Genomic DNA, 24,084 nt, shown 5'->3' with positions numbered 1-24,084 from the left:
ACCAAAAAATCCTGAAGGAGAATGTCCGGCCATCTGTTCGTCAACTCAAGCTGAAGCGATCTTGGGTGCTGCAACAGGACAATGACCCAAAACACACCAGCAAATCCACCTCTGAATGGCTGAAGAAAAACAAAATGAAGACTTTGGAGTGGCCTAGTCAAAGTCCTGACCTGAATCCAATTGAGATGCTATGGCATGACCTTAAAAAGGCGGTTCATGCTAGAAAACCCTCAAATAAAGCTGAATTACAACAATTTTGCAAAGATGAGTGGGCCAAAATTCCTCCAGAGCGCTGTAAGAGACTCATTGCAAGTTATCGCAAACGCTTGATTGCAGTTATTGCTGCTAAGGGTGGCCCAACCAGTTATTAGGTTCAGGGGGCAATTACTTTTTCACACAGGGCCATGTAGGTTTGGATTTTTTTTTCTCCCTAAATAATAAAAACCACCATTTACAAAATGCATTTTGTGTTTACTTGTGTTATATTTGACTAATGGTTAAATGTGTTTGATGATCAGAAACATTTTGTGTGACAAACATGCAAAAGAATAAGAAATCAGGAAGGGGGCAAATAGTTTTTCACACCACTGTATATATCTATATATTGACAGTATTATTGTAAATTGACAGTAACCTCTCTTTTGAGAAACAGATTAATTCTGTAGTCAAGAGTTGCTTTTCCAAGCTTCGTCTATTAGGTAAGATCAAGCCTTTTTTTATCTTCTAGGGATCTTGAGAAAGCTACTCCTGCTTTTATCTGTTCTTGCCTTGATTACTGCAACTCGTTGTATTCTGGGATTAGCAAATCCCTGATACGCAGGTTACAATTGGTCCAGAATGCTGCCGCTCGCTTTCTGGTTGGGGAAAGAAAGTCTGATTCTGTTTCTCCAATATTAGCTTCTCTACGCTTGCTGCCTGTCAGTTTTTCGAATTGATTTTAAAATCTTGTTGCTAGTTTTTAAATCTTTCCATGGGCTTGCTCCTGCCTATTTATCTGAATTGTGTGCTTTACGCCAGCCATCTAGAGTGCTTAGATCTTCTGGTCAGTTGTCTCTTGTTGTCCCTCGTACCAAGTGTAAAATTAAGGGGGACAGACAAGGCTTTGGAACTCTTTACCTCGTCACATACATAAAGGAGTCGTCTATAAATTAAACTGTTCAAAACAAGATTAAAGATTAATTTCTATTCACTTGCTTTCCGTGACCTTCAGTAATACTGATGGTTTCCTCATTGTGATTATGTAATCTTACTTCTATTTATTTTATTTCTATTCCGTTATTTATGTTAATTGTATGTTTTTTCCTTCTTTTATTCTAAAGCACTTTGGCCACAGCATTCCTATGTTGTTTTTAAATGTGCTATATAAATAAATTGACATAGGAGTATAGATATAGATATATATATACACTCTATATATACTGTATACAGTATATATAAAAGTCAAAGTATGTGTGTCTGTACGTATGTATGTTCCAGCATCACTTCCAAACAGCTGGAGAGATTTTCATGAAACTTGGTATGCATGTTTCTCATTGGTCGACTAAAAATACTGTAGAGTGAAATCAGCCCTAACCCACCCCCTTCTGGGTAGAGGGGGGGGTGATCTTGCAGTCTTGTATGCATGTTATCATCCAGTTGACACTTGGAACGACCACCAGAGGGCGACCTGGAGGTGACTGCCAGCATTCTGTATGTTTGAGTGCCACCGCACCCGTTGCTTTTCAAATTAAACAGAGTTGGCCGTTTTCGAGCGTCAACTGGATGATAACATACATGCAAGACCACAAGACAAGCACATTAGTGAGTCTTCATTGTTTAATTTATTTTTATCTCTTAGTTAGCTACCCATTACCACAGACAGGTCAACGACGCTCAAACAAAGTGGTGACGGTTATAATCACAATACAGCCCTATAATACCCTCTTCTGTGAACATATGCATTTACATTTAATTTCTGACACAAACAATACTCACTAGAATTTGCAGTAATCACATAATTACACTTCACTCTAAAGGACAAGGTAAAGCATTAATATGAATTCATCTCTTGTGCTCACATATTAAATTAGGCATTATTAATGTTCAATTATCCAATGCTGACATTCGCTTAACAAGCACTTAATGGATTAGTGCTAAAAAAGATCAATACCAAAATTGATTTAACTAATGAATTGTCATCGGACCTGTTGAATATGCATGAATGACAAGACACAATTGTTAATAATGGTTAATTGATGCCCTACCTTAAGGCCGAAGAACATATTAGAATTTATCTTTATTGGTTCCAAGACATTTCGATAAATAGAAATGGCCCTAAATGTGAGTTTACTAAAATACACAGGATTCATTTGCTACATATATTTTTTGAAATTTGAGAACAGGCTTCACATTTTTCCTTGGCTGCCCCAAAGCTGTGGACCTGTTTGGTTTGCTTTGGCAAAGACTGAACGGCATTCTAAATCCCAGCGGTGACTAACCGTTCATTGAAATTCTGAGAGCAAACTACTCAAAAGACAAGCAAAGGCTGCACGGCCCAAACTCTTGAATCTGAATTGGATACTCTAGGACTGTTTTTTTTGTTGTGTGTTTGTTTTGTTTTCTTAGCTTGTTTTGTACACAGTTACATCCGTAGTCAGCTCCAACTTGAGGGGATTTGAACTCCCGAGAGATCATCTTTCTTCTGTTACTTTGGGTTTGCATGCACTTCTCACTGTAAATACTTGCTAAAGCTACTTTCGTCGAGGAGTCTGTGATACGAATACAAAGCTGGATCACTAGAAGCTAGATCTAGGGCACAGGGAATCCAGCTTTGATGGCAGATTAGCAAAAAGCTTGGAGGAAAGACTACAGCAGGCATTTCAACACACAAGAGGCTTCAGAAAGGCTGACAGTTGCAATAAAAATCCTTAAAGTTACTCTCTGGCAATTTATACATTTTTCGTTCACTTGGGGGTAGGAAAGAAAAAGCACTGGTTTAATTTTTTTTCTGAAAATTATTGCAGGGTTTTTGAGCCTTGGATAAAGCAACGTTGAATAATTTTAGAATCTGATTCAACATTCTCATTAATTTCCTTCTCTGCAGTCCCAGATCACACATATTGATAAGTACATAACTGCGTGTTTAACTGTATCTGTTGAATTGGGAAGAGAAAGTTAACATTGTCAGAACATACTGTAGTTGTTAAATAAAGAAGCGTCATGGTGCTTGCTAAATGCTAACTTTTTTCAATATTTAAAATGAGTATTGCTCTCACTGCCATTATTACCATCCACAATCCATCCATTGCCTTGCTTTAATTTTTTTCTCCTGCGTCATTCATTTCGCAGTTTTAGTTTGCAGGTTGTTAATCAAATCTCAAAACTAATCACACATAGGTTCAAATAAAACAATAATCCAAACTTCAGTAGAAAAAGCTGTCACGTTGTTTCTGCATGCTCCGCTCATGTGTTTACCAGGGTGCTATGGTGGCTCAGTGGATGCTGCTGCAGCCTCTCGCGTCCAAAGTCTTTTATTCAAATGGGTGCTCCAGCACTACCTGTGCAGAAGTTCACATTTCTCTCTGTCTCCTGTATGGTTTTCTCTTAGGACTACTCCTCCGCTCTTCAAATGTCCCAAAGACATGGGCATTAGCTTGACTGACACCTCTAAACTGGCACAATGTGGGTGAGAGCACTCTGTAACCTGCACACGATTTTGTCAGAATAGGCACAGGCTTGCTGGGACCGTGTACTGTACAAGCAGGTTGGAAACTCGACAGTGTTAAGTTAGTTAAATTAAGGCGGAGTGGTGGCTCTGAGGCTAGGGATCTGCACTGGCAGTCAGAAGGTTGCCGATTCGAATCTCGTAAATGCATATAGGGACTCTGCTCTGTTGGGCCCTTAAGCAAGGCCCTTAACCTGCAATTGTTGAGCGCTCTGAGTAGTGAGAAAAGCGCTATATAAATGCAAAGAATTATTATTATTATTAATCTGGGTAGCAGACAAGCTGAGGACATTACCATCAAAGCAGGAGGTCATTCAAGACCCTGTAAGTCATAATATAAGCCCTACTGCTGAAAACACATTATTTTAACATGGCCTTCTCATAACTTCACTGTAATTTAATCCCGATACTCTGTACTGGGTAGGATTCAAAAGTAATGAGCCTTTGTTCAAAAAGACAAATTTATTGAGCAAATCGGTACAACTAATTAATAGTCTTCAAAATAGGCACCTCCTGCATCAATACACTTTTGTAGGCGGCTTTTCCATGACTCAAAGGCGTCCACGTAGGCCTGTTCCGGGATGGCTGCAAGGGCTGCCTTGACATTTGCTTGGATGTCCTCGATCGAGTCGAAGCGTTTTCCTTTCGGCGCTGATTTTAAGTGCAGAAACAAGAAGAAGAAGTCTGAAGGCGACACGTCCGGACTGTAGGGAGGCTGGGGGACCACCGGAACGTTCACACGGGCCAGGTAGGCACTCACGATGAAGGCGGTGTGGCTGGGCGCGTTATCGTGGTGAAGCTTCCAGCTGTCCTTGATGTCCCTTCGCTTGCGTGCGACGCTTCTTTTCAGCCTTTTCAGGACTTACAAGTAGTAAGCAGCATTCACGGTCTGTCCTTGCGGGACAAACTCGTAGTGGATGATCCCCTTCACTCCGAAGAAGACAATGAGCATGGTCTTCGTCTTCAACGTGTACCGTTGCTCTAACGAACTTTCCATTCCGCCATGTAACGCACTACCACACAGGGGTTCCCGTCAAGGCCGATCCTACCGCTCTGAAGCTCCGTTGCGTTGTGAAGCCAACACCCACCGTCAGCGTTGCTGGCAAGTGGGGCGCGCGGCGAGGTACGTTAGCTTCAGAACAAAATGAGGCTCATTACTTTTGAATCCTACCCTGTATATCCAATTCATTATAATAACTATTCATGGTGGCTCTAAAATCTGTACTAACCCCTACTCTTCCGTTTCCTTTTCCAGTGTCCTTTTGGTGGTGGCTTGTGCCACCACCATCTACTCAAAGCACCGTGATGTTCCAACAGTTTTGGACTAAAAGCCAGAAGTCTGCATGACCATCATCATCAAGTCCTTCCGTGAGAACCCTAAAAACAAAGAGGACTATTTCATTTATGTTAGGTAGAATGCCCAGAGAGGACTGGGTGGTCTCGTGGCCTGGAACCCCTGCAGATTTTATTTTTTTCTCCAGCTGTCTGGAGTTTTTTTTTTTTTGTTTTTTCTGTCCACCCTGGCCTTCAGACCTTACTCCTTTTGTCTTATTTTAATTTATTTTGTCTTTTATTTTTCTTTTCTTCATTATGTAAAGTACTCTGAGCTACTTTGTGTATGAAAATGTGCTATATAAATAAATGTTGTTGTACTGCAGTGTTTGAGGTTCCCCAGACCAACAGAGGGCGATGTGCGGCGGCCTTACCAGCACACTGGATGGGGGACAATCAATCTGGCTCTCTCCAGTGTACTGAGGGTAACGTGCAGTTATTTCTGGTGCTGCTAGGGGGAGTGAGTGCTACCCATACGCCACCAGAGATTAATGATTTCAGCCGGCACACTGGAAGAGCTTATGGCAGGGTAACCCAGAAGGTGGTGTGGACACAATATCAAAAAGTCTTGCTTCCTTTACTCTGAGAGCTTAGAGTCGGGAGAGACAAGCTTAGCTCATCAGAGGGAGGAAGGACAACTAAAGTAATGGAAAGTGAGCAGGGGAAACGTTTACCAGAATAGCCAGGGGGTGCTACTGTTAGGTTAGACCCTGGGGGCAGAGATGATTACTGTTTTATGTTTTTGTTGTATTTTACTGTTCCCCTGTATTACTTATTGAGGATTTGTTATTAAATCCCTTTATTTTGTTTTGCCATTTTGGACTCCTGGATTGGTGTTTGCGGTTATGAGATGCAACCTGCAGGCCACAGTGGACAGAACAACAATGGTCACTGTCAGTACTTTCAGACTTACTGAATCGGGAGTGGTCTCCCCTCGACTTTCTCGTATACTCAGATATGGGGATGGATATTTGAGGAGTAAACCGCAAGACAAGAATTCTATTTTTATATTACGTACATTAAAGAACCATCAACAACAAATCAAACTGATAATGCATATTCAACAATTATTATAAAAGTCAAGTTGAATAAATCAGACTCTGCAGATGCATGAATGAAAAAGTACCACTTCCAGTTAGGGGAAATACCTCAAAAGATAGAAATGTATGTTTTGTACCTAATACTTAAAATTTGGTTGACCCAAGTGAAAGCGTCCTCAAGATATTGTGTTTATACACAGACGTAATTCCAAAAATGGTATTTTCAGACTCAGTGAGGTCTAAAATGTCAAGACTCATCAAAATCTCAAAACTGCCAGGGGTAGGGGCCGACCTGTTTTTTTTTTTTTTTTTTTTCAATCCTATTATTTGTAAAAATTGATTGATTTGTATGAATGATTACAATAAAATTAATTAAAATGGGAAGAAAATAAAATCTCAGAATTGAATGTTTGGATGATTACAATACTTATACTCCCTATACTAAAAAGAAGCAATCACTTCAGAGTGAGATTCTTAAGAGCAAATTTAAAAGCATACCTTAATAGAAGTGTCTATGTGTCTGTCTGTGTGCCCATCAAATTGCTATGTCTCAGCTATCCAACAGATGGCGCATAACAAACATTAGCAGCACTTTTTTCGATATGCAAGGGTTTGAGGCAACTCAGGCCCCTTCTTCAGGTGAGGTGAAACAATGTCTTGTCTGAAGAAGGGGCCTGAGTTGCCTCGAACCCTTGCATATTGTAATCTTTTTAGTTAGCCAATAAAAGGTGTCACTCTGCTCGACTTCTCACTACATTCATAATGGCTAACACGGTACAACACCCTAGTACTATGGGTAAAAACAAAAAACAATGTATCCTTTTTAAATGAAATCTACAACACAATATAATGTGCAAGGGAACTGAGTATTTTGTGAATCGAGTGTTACATGAAGGGCCTGTATCATAAAGTCGTACTTACAACTTCGTAGCCAGCTGGAGCTCTATTGCGGGATGCCACCACCCCAACACCAGTGATCGGGTCCATTGGTAGTTCGGGCAAGGCCTCAGACAGGTCCCGAACCTCGGGCATCACGGATGGACTCTGTAATACAAAGGGCAAAAAAAAAAAAGAACTTATTGAACAATATATGCAAGAACAGAGTATACAGTGATAAACATTATAATAGAGACAAAATGACAAGCACCATATTAAAAACAAATAGCTTAACCAGAACAGAAACAATACAGAAAATCATGAAATCTAATAAGCACTGAGGCTTTAAGATGAGCGCGCCTTTCTTTCAATATTCACAATGAATGCCTACAACAATGCACAAGACTTAATGTTTAATTTGCATTGGGAAGTGGAATCCGCAAACTGAAAAATTTCAGAGACATATTTTAAACTTATACTAAAGTAAAATCAAAATTCACAGACACTATTTAACTAAACTATTAAGCCTATATACTGTAGCGAGCGGCTGGGGGCGGGACACCGGGAAGTAGTGCTGGGAGGTATACCGGCTCATACCGAAAACCGTTTTTTATTTTTGTTATGATATGGATTTTTCTTATACCGCAATACCGGTTTAAATAGCCTAAACAATGTTCAGAACATGGCGCAGCGGGAAAATGTTTAAGTTTTTGTGTTCAAAACCTGCTTTAGTTGCCTCACATTTTTATGTAATCGTTTTGTTCACCCCACTGAATTAAAGCTGAAAGTCTGCACTTCAACTGCATCGGAGTTGTTTCATTTAAAATTCATTGTGGTAACGTACAGAATCAAAATTAAAAAAAAGTTGTCTCTGTCCAAATATTTATGGACCTAACTGTACATACATATAAACAGACGTTTATATTTTACTTTAAACCTTCACCATTCACTTTGACATTTTCAGAACTTCTACTAACAATGGAGCCTGAAATGCGGAGGAACGTCAATCATCTGCACACAGCAGTTTAAAGAGGCTGTGGATTTTTTTGAATCAGCCAAATGAATAATCGAAAACCAGTGTATGCCTATACAGGTAGTCCCCAGGTTACGGACACCCGACCTACAACTTATGAACGAGGACGCAGCTGCGACACATGCGCCTCAGTAACTGCCGCTCCGTCATGTTCAGCCTAGGGATGCTGCAAGAGGTGGCTGGAAGGTGACAATTTCGCTGCTCGCACAGTGTGGTGTCCCTCGGGCGGCTCCCAGCAGCAAACGGTGACCCCGTGGTCCATAGCTATCGCTCGTGTGCAGGACGATGGTTCGCTGCCCACCCACTACGCCGCCGCAGCTGCTGCTCCTGACTGGATGCAGGCTGGATGGAGCAGAGGGAGGCGTTTCACAGCACACACGGCTGGTAATGCTGCAAGTGGTGACCCGGTTGTGGCTGAACAGGGCGGCGGCGGTAGCAATGTAGTGTGCCTCAAATGGCTGCCTGTTGAATTGGGGTTGGGAGATTCACTACTCGCCTTTGGCCACACCGTGTTCGTTCTACAGCATACTGTAGTGGAGGTGACTGTGAGGTGGGCTGGTGATGAACCGCCCCTCGCTGCCCCCATTCATTCTCAATAGCAAGTCTGCTTGTACCGTTACGCACATAGCAGGAAGTTGTCGCTTGTCAGTACATCAGACATGTTGATGACTGGTGCCTTCCTGCTGTGATAACGTATACAGTGCTGTGCAGAAGAGCTCATCTTAACCTTTTGTCTTCACCCTTCAAGAATGTCTCTGAAACACAAATTTGATGCAAGTGGTGGTGATACAGTAAAGAAGAGAAAAACCATCACCATTGAAAATAAAGTAGAAATAATAAAAAGGTCAGAGAGAGGTGAAACTCCATCATTTATTGGCAGAGCACTTGGTTACAGTCGGTCAAAAACAGCATTTATTAAAATAATGTACCTGTTCCGACTTACATACAAATTCAACTTAAGTACAAACCTACAGTCCCTATCTCGTACGTAACCCGGGGACTGCCTGTAATTGAACTCCTCCAATTGTTCAACTCTTAGACCCTACAGGCATTCCTAAAGTTCTGTTCTGGGTTCAAAAATGGCCAAAATGAAAGAACTTTCTCAAGAAATGCGCTGGTCTAAGTTTTTGTTTTTTTGCAAAATGAAGACTAACCCATGTGACAGACTGCCAAGAAACTGAACATTTCATACAAAGGTGTCTATTATCGTCTTGAGAGAAGAGGGCGAACTGCACTTAACTAGAACAGAAGAAGAAGAAGGGGAAAGTCTAAAAGTGGGCAACTGCATAAGAAGAGAACAACATCAGAGTGTGTAGCGTGAGAAACAAATGCCATACGGGTCCGTCAGCTCTCTTCTTGTTTAAATACACATCAACAACCAGTGCCACCTGCAACATCCCTTAGCTGAACTTTAGGAATGCCAGTACCATGTAACACAAGTGAACAGACTAATAGCTTTCAGTGGTGCTATTGCAGTTAGAAAGGTTTCTCTAATAACCAATTTGCTCTTACACACGACTAATTAAGGGTAAAGCTAAAGGAGTTGACCATAAGGACACTGAAGGAATGGCTGTTGAAAATGGGGCTTTGCAGCCCATGCGTCAATAATAAATTAGTCATTTCAAGCAGCAATGGCCATTATTCACACTAGGAATGCCTTGGCTAGAAGTTAAAAACAATGTAAGACTACGAGGGGGAGTCAAGCTAAAGCTAGAAAATGGAATGAACCTTCACAAAACTGATCATGTCATTCATTTCTCAATGTCGTCTCCACCCTTCTCAATGCACTTGTGCCACCTGCCTGGCAGTGCCCGGATTTCAGCAGAATAAAAGGTGTTGTTTTGTCCTCGCAAACCACGCATGCACCGCTTTCTTCACGTCGTCATCCGTCTTGTATCGACGACCACCCAGATGTCTTTTTTTTAGTGGTCCAAAAAGATGGAACTCACAGGGTGCCAAATAAGGAGGATGTGGCAATACCTCAAACTTCAGTTTCTCCAGACAAGCCTTGGTGTTCTTAGCAGTGTATGTGGCCGGGCATTGCCTTGTCCTTGAGACAGCAGGCTTCACGTTGGTCTCCAGAAAGTCTCAGTAACTGGCACTAGTGACTGGAGTACCCCTCGGCATGTAGTGTTCGACAATAATGAGGACAAGACAAAACCTTTTACTCTGCTGGAATCCAGGCAGGTGGCGCAAGTGCATTGAGAAGGGTGGAGATGATATTGAGAAATGAATGACATGATTAGGGTTGTTAAGGTTCATTCCATTTTCTAACTTTAGCTTGACTCCACCTTGTATCTTGATAAAAAAATGTTTCAATTCCTATCAAAAGCATGAACATTTCCGGATGACCCCAAACTTTTCAGGGGTACTGTATAATTGACTTAAATTACAAATGCCAGAGTCCGAGTCGGTGGCACAATAAGTTGAAGAGTTGGGAGTCAAAGGTCTCACGTACCCTCCTGTAGTGTTCAACACAAAGTACGAACAGACACACACACACAGTGCTGTACGGCACAAACCCTCAGCACTCTGGAACGAGACCAAAGAGCCCCCCTGAGGAAAACAAACTCCAAACTGTCAAAGCCGACACTTGTCTCACATCACATAAAAAGGAACTGAACAGCACAACGACGGCTTTAGAGCTGTACATGAAATGCACAAACTGGAATCTGATCAAAATGAGCCAAGTATTTGGTGAAAGAACAACAAACACCACAGCAGTGGGAGACCACGGGAAGTGCAGACTTCAGGAAGGGTGTGTGGTGTAATGTGTAAAATCCTCCTGGAGACAGACATCTCATATTGTAAAGATTTTAAAAGAAAGCAGTGAATCAAAATACAAAATAAAATACAAGTGAAACTGCACCAGACCTTTACAAATGAAAGCATGCAATAAAATGTACCACTGACTTGTGAAATGGGCCACTATAGCGCCCGACCCGGCACAGACTGACACTGAGGCACGTGTAAAAACACAAAGGACTTTTATTTTTCTTCAGCTGGAGGGCATGTCTTCCCCGTGAACCCTCCAGCCACAACACAATCCCAAGCACAGTAATACCAACACAAGTAACAACCCTTCTTCTGGCACCACCACTCCTCCCAGGCAACCTCGTCCTCTTCCTCCCAATTCTGGGCCTGAGTGGTGGTTGCCGGTCCTTTTTATAGCCCACCCGGAAGTGCTCCAGGTGCTTGATATCCTGTTCCTATTAGCACTTCCGGGCGGGGCTGTAGAGTAGTCCAAGCTGGCTCCGGGATCCATGCAGCACCCTCTGGTGGATACTCCAGATCCCCACAGGGTTGTGGAGAACTCCATCTCCCATGGAACCCTGCGGGAAACTGAGGCACCATCGTCAGCCAGGGTGGCCACCACCAAGCATTCCAGGGGAGGTACTGAGGAGCCCATGGCTGCTCCCCCGGAACATAAGTAGAAGGGGCATCCTGGCCGGGCATGGGACCCGGTCACCCGCAACACCGTACACATAGTACAGTAGTCTTTAAGTGTGAACAAAAATATTCTCGCCAATAAGGAACACATTATAAATCAAACGTGATTAAAGTGCACTAATTTAAAATATATAAATGAAAAAAAATCAGGATCAGTATCAGAGCTAACATGATATACAGATGATCGATATCAGCCCTACAAAATCACCTGATTGGAGCAGCAGCCCTGACCACTTCTGCAGGTGCTGGTCATAAAATTAGAATATCATGACAAAGTTGATTTATTTCAGTAATTCCATTCAAAAAGTGAAACTTGTACATTAGATTCATTCATTACACACAGACTGATGTATTTCAAATGTTTATTTCTTTTAATGTTGATGATTATAACTGACAACTAATGAAAGTCCCAAATTCAGTATCTCGGAAAATTAGAATATCAATTAAGACTAATGTAAAAAAAGGATTTTTTAGAAATGTTGGCCAACTGAAAGGTATGAACATGAAAAGTAGGAGCATGTACAGCACTCAATATTTAGTTGGGGCTCCTTTGGCCTGGATTACTGCAGCAATGCGGCGTGGCATGGAGTCGATCAGTCTGTGGCACTGCTCAGGTGTTATGAGAGCCCATGTTGCTCTGATAGTGGCCTTCAGCTCTTCTGAATTGTTGGGTCTGGCGTATTGCATCTTCCTCTTCACAATTCCCCATAGATTTTCTATGGGGTTAAGGTCAGGCGAGTTTGCTGGCCAATCAACAACAGGGATACCATGGTCCTTAAACCAGGTACTGGTAGCTTTGGCACTGTGTGCAGGTGCCAGGTCCTGTTGGAAAATGAAATCTGCATCTCCATAAAGTTCGTCAGCAGCAGGAAGCATGAAGTGCTCTAAAACTTCCTGGTAGATGGCTGCGTTGACCTTGGACCTCAGAAAACACAATGGACCAACACCAGCAGATGACATGGCACCCAAACCATCACTGACTGTGGAAACTTTAAACTGGACCTCACGCAACATGGATTCTGTGCCTCTCCTCTGATCCTCCAGACTCTGGGACCTTGATTTCCAAAGGAAATGCAAAATTCACTTTCATCAGAGAACATAACTTTGGAGCACTCAGCAGGCGAGACGTTTCTGACGCTGTCTCTTGTTCAAGAGTGGCTTGACACAAAGAATGCGACAGCTGAACCCATGTCTTGCATACGTCTGTGTGTGGTGGTTCTTGAAGCACTGACTCCAGCTGCAGTCCACTCTTTGTGAATCTCCCCCACATTTTTGAATGGGTTTTGTTTCCCAATCCTCTCCAGGGTGCGGTTATCCCTATTGCTTGTCCACTTTTTTCTACCACATCTTGTCCTTCCCTTCGCCTCTCTATTAATGTGCTTGGACACAGAGCTCTGTGAACAGCCAGCCTCTTTAGCAATGACCTTTTGTGTCTCGTCCTCCTTGTGCGAGGTGTCAATGGTTGTCTTTTGGACAACTGTCAAGTCAGCAGTCTTCCCCATGATTGTGTAGCCTACAGAACTAGACTGAGAGACCATTTAAAGGCTTTTGAGTTAATTAGCTGATTAGAGTGTGGCACCAGGTGTCTTCAATATTGAACCTTTTCACAATATTCTAATTTTCCGAGATACTGAATTTGGGACTTTCATTAGTTGTCAGTTATAATCATCAACATTAAAAGAAATAAACATTTGAAATACACCAGTCTGTGTGTAATGAATGAATCTAATATACAAGTTTCACTTTTTGAATGGAATTACTGAAATAAATCAACTTTGTAATGATATTCTAATTTTATGACCAGCACCTGTATAATCATTCACACTAAGAACAAGAAAGTAACATCACATAACTCCAGTTTTTAACTCTTTACATTCACTTCTGGTTAAGTTTAGGGTTGATTTAAAAACTGTGCTTCTCACACATCAAGCTTTGAATGACCTAGGCCCGATTTACTAATGAGAGTCTCTCAACAAACACGTATCAGAAGGGAATATTCAGACCTCAAGAAGCTGGCTTGCTCAAGATTCCAAGGATTACTAAAACCACAATGAAACGGTTGAGCTTTTATCTACAGGACTCCAAATCTGTAGAACATTCTGTCGGCTTGTGTTAGCGATATCCCATCAGTCTCGCCATTTAAATTCAGGGTATTATTTTTACCCTAAGACACCCTGACTAGAACTGCTGACTAATTGTTCATATTTCAACTCTGCTTGTTCCATTTTGGGTATTGTGTTTACCCGATTTTTTTTGACACCCACTACCTACCTGGAATTGACTTTCCTAAGATTTATTGCATTTTCACCCCCTACAAGGGTATTTTTTTTGGAGTTTCTTCTTGTTTTCTTAAGGAGTCAAAGCTGGGGGGCTGTCAAAAAGACAGGGCCTGTTAAAGCCCATTGCAGCACTTCTTGTGTGATTGGGGGCTTTACAAGAAATTAATTGTTGTTGTTTTTGGTTATCTGCACAGAAATACCTGTGTGACAATACTTATGAACAGACACTAACCCCTCCTCTACTTGGTTCCTCCTCTCAGTACCCCTCCTGTGGTACTTAATGTACTGCTATATTGCAAAACTGCTACTCCAGCTTTACCAGAAAGCCTTTATGTAACATTTTTGTCTGTTAAGCTTTTCAGTTATATTGCCTTTTGTCTTGCTGTTTCAAGTAGGACGAGTTCATTCTACTGTAGTATGCAGTCTCAAGGTTGCTGTCGGCTTAGGATGAAGTATCAGGCATCTCCTTGTAACCTAATACAGGAGGATCTAATGTCCCATATAAATTGAATAACATGTTATCAGCTATATGCTAAATATTATATAGTATGACACTAAGGTCTATGTGTCCAGTCCTTCAGAGCAAACTGATTGGTCAGTTTGGCTTTGGTGTTGTGAAGGAAGAGGAAGTGCGAGTGCAAAATGCACATGGAGGAGTAAAGGGCACACGAGTCACCTTCGAAGGCAGGAGGTATAAAAGCAGACCGGAGGTGAGAAAGGCACCTCGAAAATAATGACAAAATCTGAGGAGCAGGCTTTATGGAAACGTGTTCGAGAGAGAGAGAGCGCCAGTGAAGAAACATTCACAGACATGCAAATACAGAGGAAAGGAGCTGGAGATACACGTAGGGAAAGAGACAGCAAATAATTTTAAATTCTTCTATTATCTATTACCCATCTTGGACAGGTACCATGGCTGGTACTTTATAATGAGTACTCTAACAAAGGACTGTCAGCATTCCCATGGCTGCAATACAGTGAAGCCTGGAGTATTCCAAAGATATCTTTGTAAAATAAATGAATTATACTAATATATTGCTGAAGAACCTTTTAATGTACCATACATACTCGAGGATAAGTTCACCCACGGATAAGTCAGGATGCTGATTTTACCGCATAATTTCTGGTGTTTTATAATGTCAGTCATATAAGGCGAATGCGGAAAACTCACGCTATTGGTCCATGAGACTATGATATGCTAACGCCCGCCCACTTGACAGAGTAACCATGGAGCACACGGCCTTTTTTTTCCCTATGTGGGTGTGGCAATGTGCCGTATCAGCGTGTGCTCCTAACCTCTCTCTCTCTCTCTCTCTCTCTATTGTGCCTATGTGCCCACATGGTAATACCCAAACTAATCCGAAGTGACGTTTGCACTGATTTGTGTTTTTTGTATCTCACACCCTATACACCTTCATCATAAGAGCATCCCTTATTTAAGATGGAGCGTTCGATCAGAAGAAAATATGAAGCTGACTTTAAATTAAATGTCGTTGAAGTAGCGAAAGAAATTGGTAACTGCGCTGCTGCAACAAAATTCAACTTATCTAAAACACTGGTGTGAGATCGGAGGTGGAAAGAAGATGTAAAAAAAAAAAAAAAATATATAAATAAAAAATGTGTCATATTTTTGAACGGGGGTATAAGTCAGGGTCTGATTTTATGATCGATTTTTCGGGTTTCAATACCCGACTTATACGTGAGTATATATGGTTAGTTGAAAGAGGGTCAAGTTCATGGGATGACACCATTAGGGAATCTTGGAATCCAAGGATGTAATAATATAATCTTCTTAATCAGACCGTCCTGCACATACTTATAATAATGTACAATGCTCGGTTTGACGGTCAACAGAAGTATGACTTTCGTCTTCCATCTTTGAACATAGAACCCCCCTTGGGTTTTCTTTCCCCAGGCCTGCTACGTTTGTTTTGCTCTCCTCCACTGTCAAGTGCCCACATCTCAATAAGGATTCACATTAACTATATTGTGTCTGTCGGTTAATTAAACAAGTTGCTCAGTTTACTCTGAGCTCAACATAATTTGCGTGTTCATGCATGGAAAACAGAGCCGGTATGTTATGTAAGTGCGGAGGATGTACCAGGTGAAAAGTGGCATTTTTTTTAAACTGAAAATAAATTGAATTCTCAGGCAGGTGACAACGCCAACACAATTATCAACAGAGGGTCTGATGGCTACGTGGGAAGAAAAGAAACATTCTTCTATCCAGCTAAAGTTGCCCTGGTAGCCATGGTGACTTTAGTGACCTGGTGATAAAAGGGAAAAGCATTGTGACAGAGCACCTGCTCCACCAGTTTGATGATGACGTGTGTGTGTGTGTGTGTGAGGGTGGGTCAGTGGTAGGGGGAGTTTCCGGACTGGATGACTGCTAAAGGCATGTCTGAAGGCAATAAGGCCTTCATCATGAACATTGAAACTGAAAACTGTAAAACAACTACAAGGCTTAGTTAGTGTCTTTAAAGTATGATGAGAGGCCTTCAGCTATTGGGTACTTGCAATTTTCAACTAGGATAATACGGAATTCTGAAATTAAGCTTACAGCATCCCTGGCTCATTCAGGCCTTTACAAATAGGGACTCTGTGATCTGCACACACTACTCAAAAAGATATGGAGATATTAGGCAAGTATGACTGACAAGCTGAATGACATTTTCTTGTCAAAATGGTCCTAATCTGCTGCATCTCATATCACGTCAGAGATAATGCAAGATTTAATGGTAAAACTAAACTCCAATTCACTTGGGGGAAAAAAAAGACAACCTCTTTTGATGTATACTGGGGAACATTGCCAGATACATATCTGATGAAATATTCTTTGTTTACACACTAAAACAATCAAAGTGACAATGTAAAGTCTGGTGAGCTTCAAGTACCCGCAGCGGCTACTCACAGGAATGATGGGGTCTGTTGCAGGCACAACAGATTAGGAAATTGATTCTATTATTTTAGGTGTTTGCTATAGAAAGTAGTGGAGGGAATTACCAGGGACTCCACAATAAAATGATGTTATGATCCCGGGCTCTCAATACAAAGATTTTCATGTATTGCAATTTAATTCTGTATTTTATTACTTGAAAAGTGGAGGAGAGAAATAAATCAAAACTGAGTGTCATTATAAACAATGCTGCACATCATCTTTCTGACACACCAACAGTGAGGACTTCAAGCCAACGGCTTACTCAGCAGAAGTGTGTCAAGAATTGAGACAGGGGGCTCCTTTAATAACAAACGGCATAACGCCACAAAAAACAGAAGTTTTCTTTTCTTAATTGTCTTTCTTTTAAGTTATTCTAGTGTGTGTTCAGACCATAGTGTTGTGTATGCGTGTGTATATTATATCTCTCTATTATAAAAAAAAATCTTGGGAGGGAGACGAGACGTGATCTTCTCGGGAAGACATTTTGACGTCACGTGAGAGACACTTTAACATCACGCGAGACAAAGCAGTGAGGCAACATTTAAAACAAGTTCACGGACGTCTAACACAGCAGTTGTTGGAATGCTTTTGGCAGAAAATCTTCATGTGCTCCCAGCTCTTAAATCAACAAAAAGCGACAAACAGAACCCGCAAATCGCCAGCAGCAGCAAACCAGCAGATGACTGTGCGTTCAGCCACCCCCCCTTCACAATGTGAGCAACGTTATATGTCCTGCGAGAAAGAGATTTAACCACGCCTGTGGCGGGAAATAATGGACAAATACTGTTTTTACAAAAGTTTTAAAGTGAAAATAATGCATATATAACAATACCTCTGAGGCTAAGGATCTGCGCTGGTATCCTGAAGGTTGCCGGTTCGAATCCCCGTCACTGCCAAAAAGAGATCCTACTCTGCTGGGCCCTTGAGCAAGACCCTTAACCTGTAATTGCTCCAGGGGCGCTGTACAATGGCTGACCCTGCACTCTGACCCCAAGGGGTATGCGAAAACTAACAAATTTCTAATACAAGAAATCGTATAAGACGAAATAAAGAACAAAAAACAAAAAAAAAAAATACCAATGAAAATAATCTCCTTAAATTGTATATCCGGTGAACCAAACTCGGGGGTGGGCGAGCAAAGCCCCTATATATATATATATATATATATATATATATATATATATATATATATATATATATACATATATACACACACACACATACATACATACATACATACATACATACATACATACATACATACAGTCATATGAAAGTGTGGGAACCCCTCTTAATTCTTTGAATTTTTGTTTCTCATTGGCTGAGCTTTCAAAGTAGCAACTTCCTTTTAATATCTGACATGCCTTATGGACACAGTAGGATTTCAGCAGTGACATTAAAGTTTATTGGATTAGCAGAAAATATGCATCATAACAAAATTTGACATGTGCATAAATGTGGGCACCCCAACAGAGAAATGACATCAATACTTAGTTGAGCCTCCTTTGGCCTCTCGACGCTCTCCTCCTATAGCCTGTGATGAGTGTCTGGATTCTGGATGGAGGTATTGTTGTCCATTCTTCTTACAAAATCTCTCCAGTTCAGTTCAATTTGATGGACAGCCTGCTTCAAATCATCCCATAGATTTTCGATGATATTCAAGTCAGGGGACTGTGACGGCCATTCCAGAACATTGTACTTCTCCCTCTGCATGAATGCCTTTATAGATTTTGAACTGTGTTTTGGGACATTGTCTTGTTGGAATATCCAACCCCTGCGTAACTTCAACTTTGTGACTGATGTTTGAACATTATCCTGAAGAATTTGTTGATATTGGGTTGAATTCATCCGACCCTCAACTTTAACAAGGACCCCAGTCCCTGAACTGGCCACACAGCCCCACAGCATGATGGACCCTCCACCAAATTTGGCTGTGTTTTTCTTGGAATGTGGTGTTCTTCTTCCGCCATGCAAAGCGCTTTTTGTGATGACCAAATAACTCAATTTGTGTCTTATCAGTCCAAAGCACTTTGTTCCAAACTTAATCTGGCTTGTCTGAATGAGCATTGGCATACAACAAGCGACTCTGTTTGTGGCGTGAGTGCAGAAAGGGCTTCTTTCTCATCACCCTACCATAAAAATGTTCTTTGTGCAAATTGCGCTGAATTGTAGAACGATGTACTGATACACCATCTGCAGCCAGATGTTCTTGCAGGTCTTTGGAGGTGATCTGTGGGTTGTCTGTCACCATTCTCACAATCCTGCTCATATGCCGCTCCTGTATTTCTCTTGGCCTGCCAGACCTGCCGGGTTTAACAGCAACTGTGCCTGTGGCCTTCCATTTCCTGATTCCATTCCTTACAGTTGAAACTGACAGTTTAAACCTCTGAGATGGCTTTTTGTAGCCTTCCCCTAAACCAGGAGACTCAACAATCTTTGTGTTCAGATCTTTGGAGAGTTGCTTTGAGGATCCCATGCTGTCACTCTTCAGAGGAGAGTCAAAGGGAAGCACAAGTTGCAATTGACCACCTTAAATACCTTTATATCTCATGATGGGACACACCTGTCTATGAAAGCTTAATGAGCTCATCAACCAATCAACATTGAGCAGTGACAGGCATTCAAATCAGCACAATGACAAGGGGACCCACATTTGTGCACAGCCGGTTTTTCACATTTGATTTAATTTCATACAACTAAATACTGCGTCACTAAAAATCTTTGTTCGGAAAACACCGCAGTACTCTGATGTTCCTAGGAAATGAAAGACATACCACTGTTATCTTTATTGTTGAAAGGAGAGTCAATTATTATACAGGCTGAGAGGGGCTCCCAAACTTTTTCATATGACTGTATATATATATATATATATATATATATATATATATATATATATAAAATCCATCGTCTGTCTGTTTTTCACAAGAAAACTACTTCTATAATTTGCTTGAACATTCTGGTTGATTCTGCAACTTCTCTCATCGTGCTAAGTTTCATAGTTCACTTGCGGCACCAATTTATTTGCACAAATACGAGAGAGAGGCTGCGGGCAGAGGGGAGGGGAAAGCGGGTGGGGTGGTCCTCCTCACTCACGCGCCAGCCTCGGGACTTACCTTACCTCCACTTAGCTAGCGAACGAGAGAACTACTTAACGGATTTAAACTGGGTTTTTTTCTAGAATTTGCCTGAACATTCCGGTTGATTTTGTGACATCTTTCATCACACTTAGTATCAGAGTTCGCTTGCAGGAGCAATATATTTGCGCTTATCCTATACAGGGGATTCAGGCCGAGGGGAGGGGGAAGCGTGACATCAGGAGTGGGGAGCCGGTCTATCTCTACATTCTGGAGTGCTCCTTGCCTCTGCTTAGCTAGCGATACAGGTCTGTTTATTGATTTTTAAAGTTTGTCCTGTTTCACTACTACGTAGGTGGAACCATGCAGCAGGATGGCTAGTGTGTCTATACATTTTTGCATTTATTTAAGGGGCTACTAAAAAAAGTCAAATTTCCCTCTAGGAACAAAGTTTTATTGATCCAAAAGAACTAAATTGAAATTACAGTCGACCCTTGATATACAACCGGCCTGACATGCGAACAACTTGATTTACGACCAAAATTTTTGTTTTGAATTACGACCAACATCTTGCGTTACGACCTGAATGCAGTCACGTGTATCCGCTTGCGTGATTGTAAACAAACAGCCGAGAGTGTTCGTAAGCGTCAGTCGGAGCCCAGATACATGTATTTGTGGACGTAATTTCGGTCAGTGCAGTGATTTATATAATTTATTTCGATAATTGCTAAGGAAGGAAGAGAAGGTAACGAAGGAAAAGAAAGTGATCACAATCGAAACGAAGAAGGAAATTGTGTGGAAATATGAGAGTGGTGTTCGTGTGACCGATCTCGCTAATATGTACAGCATGTCGAAATCCACCATCTCGACAGTTTTACAAAGAAATGATTTGTATAAGGAGGCTCCTTCCAAACAATAACCACCTTCCATTTCATTCTCCTCCTCCTCCCTTCCTACAGCCCAAAGATGTCAAATTAAATGATGAGTACAGTATGAAATTGTTGTTTCTGGTAGGCTAGGCACTTTTTATAACTTTTTGGTTAGTACATTAGAAAAAGTATTGGTGTTTTGGTAAATTATGCACATTATACAACCCTTTTTTATTATGAAAAGGTTAAGTAAGTGTTGCTGTGGGAGGTTCGGAACGCATTATGGGTATTTCCATTATTTCTTATGGGAAAAATAGTCTTGACTTACAACCAACTTGAGTTACAACCAGCCCTCGTGAACGAATTGAGTTTGTAAGTCAAGGGTCCACTGTATATGCAAAAAACTGATCAACCTGTTGCATCTAATAACAAGAACTGTTCACTTGTTAAATTCACCGATTAAATATTGTTTCACAAATAGATTTCAAGCATGTCAGAATTCTCCATAGTAAGGGTTCATGTGCATACGTCACACAAACCTCTGAGCATTACATCTAGTTGGGTTACCGAGAGAGTCCTTGTGAAGTGAGCTCTTATGTTAGAATTAAGAGCTGTCAACCAATAACTCAGATAGTGTTTTGCACTTAAAATATCCCATTTCTGAACTGTGCTGTTCGACTTATTAAGCTTTCATGCACAAGTAAAACATACTGGGCACTACTTGCTTCTCAAATGCTGAAGACATTAAGATGTGGGATCTCTGTAATCATAAAATCCTGGAATGCTCCGCGGGCCCCCTCCTCAAGCTACAGTTTTTGTTGGGTTTCTTGGCGTTTTGTGAGTCACGTGATATTTTCAGCTTGTCCTCCGAATTCTTTTACCTTTGTGTGACTCAAAGACAAGCAATGGAGCAGAACATACAAGCAGACCCGCATGTCTGTCATTGCTGTTGTCTCAGTATGGCTTCACATGACAGCGTGCCAACAGCATGAACGTTTTTTAACCAGAAGGCTGGACAATTGTGAGGTCTTGGATCTGCTGCTGAAGAGCCATCCTCTGCTGGCGAGGTTTCTAAGAAGGATACTTTCGTACTAAATGATTTCATAAACACAACAGGGGAAACTGGTTGACCCCAAACAATTTTTACTCAGCCAAAGTACTGTGTATTTTGAAAATGACACAATATTGGCTCACAGGAAGGTTTTCCGTCTGCTGCACATCATACTGCACCTAACCTACATTTGGATGTATTTGACTGTTGATGTTCTCTTACCACATGTGCATTCATCCTGGGTTATGCTGAATCTCTGAATTTGTTATTTTTACACCAGAAAAGCTTTTACACAAAGGGCCAAACTGTTAGTAGGGTGCTGTACAAGGGGATTTGGCCTTAAAAGGCACATGAACATCAGCAGGATGGAAGCAGGACCACCATGTGGTGCTGACGCAATGAGAAGATTATCTCAGGTGGCATTTTGGTCAGGACAGCACTTTCATGCAAAAGTCTTATTTTTTAACATTATGAAATAATAATGCAAAAACAAACGTATGTACCCTAAGTGTTAAATATACCATATATCAAGTGCCTAATTTATATACTGCCCTTAAGAACTAAAAAACATTTCCATTTTCAAGAACTACAATTCACACCACATTGTCTCACTGCAAACATCCGAGACATCAAAATGGCACACGTCAGTAACTGATATTACCTTTCAGTTCCCTGATCTTTTTACATATCATTGTCCTGCCTTGCAACTGACAGGTGATATTTTACTGAGCACATAAAAAGAAAAAACAAATGAAACCAAGACAAATAAAAATAAACGTAACTACCAAATCCTAATGATGGAGAAGAATCAAAGTTGCAAAAATAAGCAAGAGAGTTCAAATTGGAACGAAACTCACAAGAACACATCAAATAACTAAAGGAGCCCCCCAAGCTAACCTTCTATCCCATGGATCGGGACCCTTCAAGCCACGCCCCCTAGAAATTCAGGATGCATCGTTAACAATGAATCTCAAACTGGCGGCAAAGGGAAGACCTAAAAATAGCAGTCAAGAAGTTATAGTTTACAAAATAAAACAACACCCGCCAATGATGATAAGCGTGTTGTGTATACTTTGTCACTTTGCAAAATTCTGTTTTTTTCTAGAATGTTCTTTGGGTGAAAGTCACAGGTACAATGCCTGTTAAATGTCTCTTAAGATTTCGTTACAAAGGCCAGGCGCCTTTTCGCTTACAGGGCACAGGGCACAGTCCACATTACGCTTAGAGAAGTGTGCAAGATTAGTGGAACAACAGAGTTTCATTTCGCAAATTTCACCATCACAAAACTCAACAAAAACAAGCATCTGGGTCAAACAGAAGCAGCGTAGAAGTTTTTACCGTATAACTCGGGTCTTGAGACCCAAAAAATCGCTCATAAAATCAGACCCCGACTTATACACCCGTTCAAAAATGTGACACTTCTTGCCTCCTCCGATCTCACACCAGTTTCTCAGACGCATCGAATTTTCTTGCAGCAGCGCAGTTACCAATTTTTTTGGCCACTTCAACGACGTTTAATTTAAAACCAGCTTCGTATTTTCTTCTGATCGAACTCTCCATCGTAGATAAGGGATGCTCTTACGATAAAGATGTACGAGGGTGTGAGATACAAAAAACACAAAACAGGGCAAATGTCGCTCTGGAATAGCTCGGGTATCACCGTGTGGGCACGCAGGTACAATAGAGGGGGGGGGGGGTTAGGAGCACACGCTGATACAGCGCATAGCCACACCCACATAGAAAAAAAGGCAGTGTGCTCCATGGTTACTCTCTCAGGTGGGCGGGCGTTAGCATATCATAATCTCTTGGACCAATAGCGTGAGTTTTCCACATTCGACTTATATGACTGATATTATAAAATACAGTGGTACCTCGGTATACATCCTTAATCTGTTCCAGATCCTTTGACTTATACCAAACAGGACGTTTACCAAACAAATCTTTCCCATAAGAAATAAAGGGAAAATGATTAATCCATTTCCATGAAAAAAAATTCCTATTGTTATTGGCATATTATACATTGATGGGGTAGTATAAAATAATTTAAACACTGCTTAGTACTAAAATACATAAATACAAAAGCAATTAGATGAAATTAATGAAAATTTAACCTCACTTTACTTTTTAATAACATCTTTGTTTTTCATAATCGTAGATACCATCGTTCTCGGCGTACGGTATGCAGCAGCCATGCTCTTGATTACGCATGCCATCTTCATACATTTCAACGATCAATTCAAATTTACGTGAACACACACAAAATCACATGAAAATTCACATAGAGTTATAGCACGGGTTGTTCACTGAATGCTAGAAACTGGCGTACTGACGCTCGTGGGCTGTCGTGGCTTTCTCTCCAGAGAGGTAAACAAGGGTAGTGCGCGATGTTCTAGCACGCGAGTCGTATTCCAAACAAAGGTCGTATACCAAGCAAAATTT

General features: G+C 41.2%; 1 protein-coding gene across 3 annotated transcripts in view; it reads right to left on the bottom strand.

Annotated features, from left to right (window-relative positions):
* Nucleotides 1–24,084, bottom strand: part of LOC114642286 (multivesicular body subunit 12B) — a 306,638-nt gene that overhangs the window by 218,605 nt on the left and 63,949 nt on the right. For all 3 annotated transcript variants that reach the window (XM_051932317.1, XM_051932319.1, XM_051932318.1), the window contains one exon: nucleotides 6,997–7,119. In XM_051932317.1, the coding sequence (XP_051788277.1) occupies nucleotides 6,997–7,119 (123 nt within the window). The remainder of the gene's footprint in view (nucleotides 1–6,996; nucleotides 7,120–24,084) is intronic.

The sequence above is a fragment of the Erpetoichthys calabaricus genome, chromosome 9, assembly GCF_900747795.2.
Source record: "Erpetoichthys calabaricus chromosome 9, fErpCal1.3, whole genome shotgun sequence".
Lineage (NCBI taxonomy): Eukaryota > Metazoa > Chordata > Cladistia > Polypteriformes > Polypteridae > Erpetoichthys > Erpetoichthys calabaricus.
The sequence above is the reverse complement of the archived record's forward strand: the minus strand, read 5'-3'. Positions and strand labels throughout refer to the sequence as shown.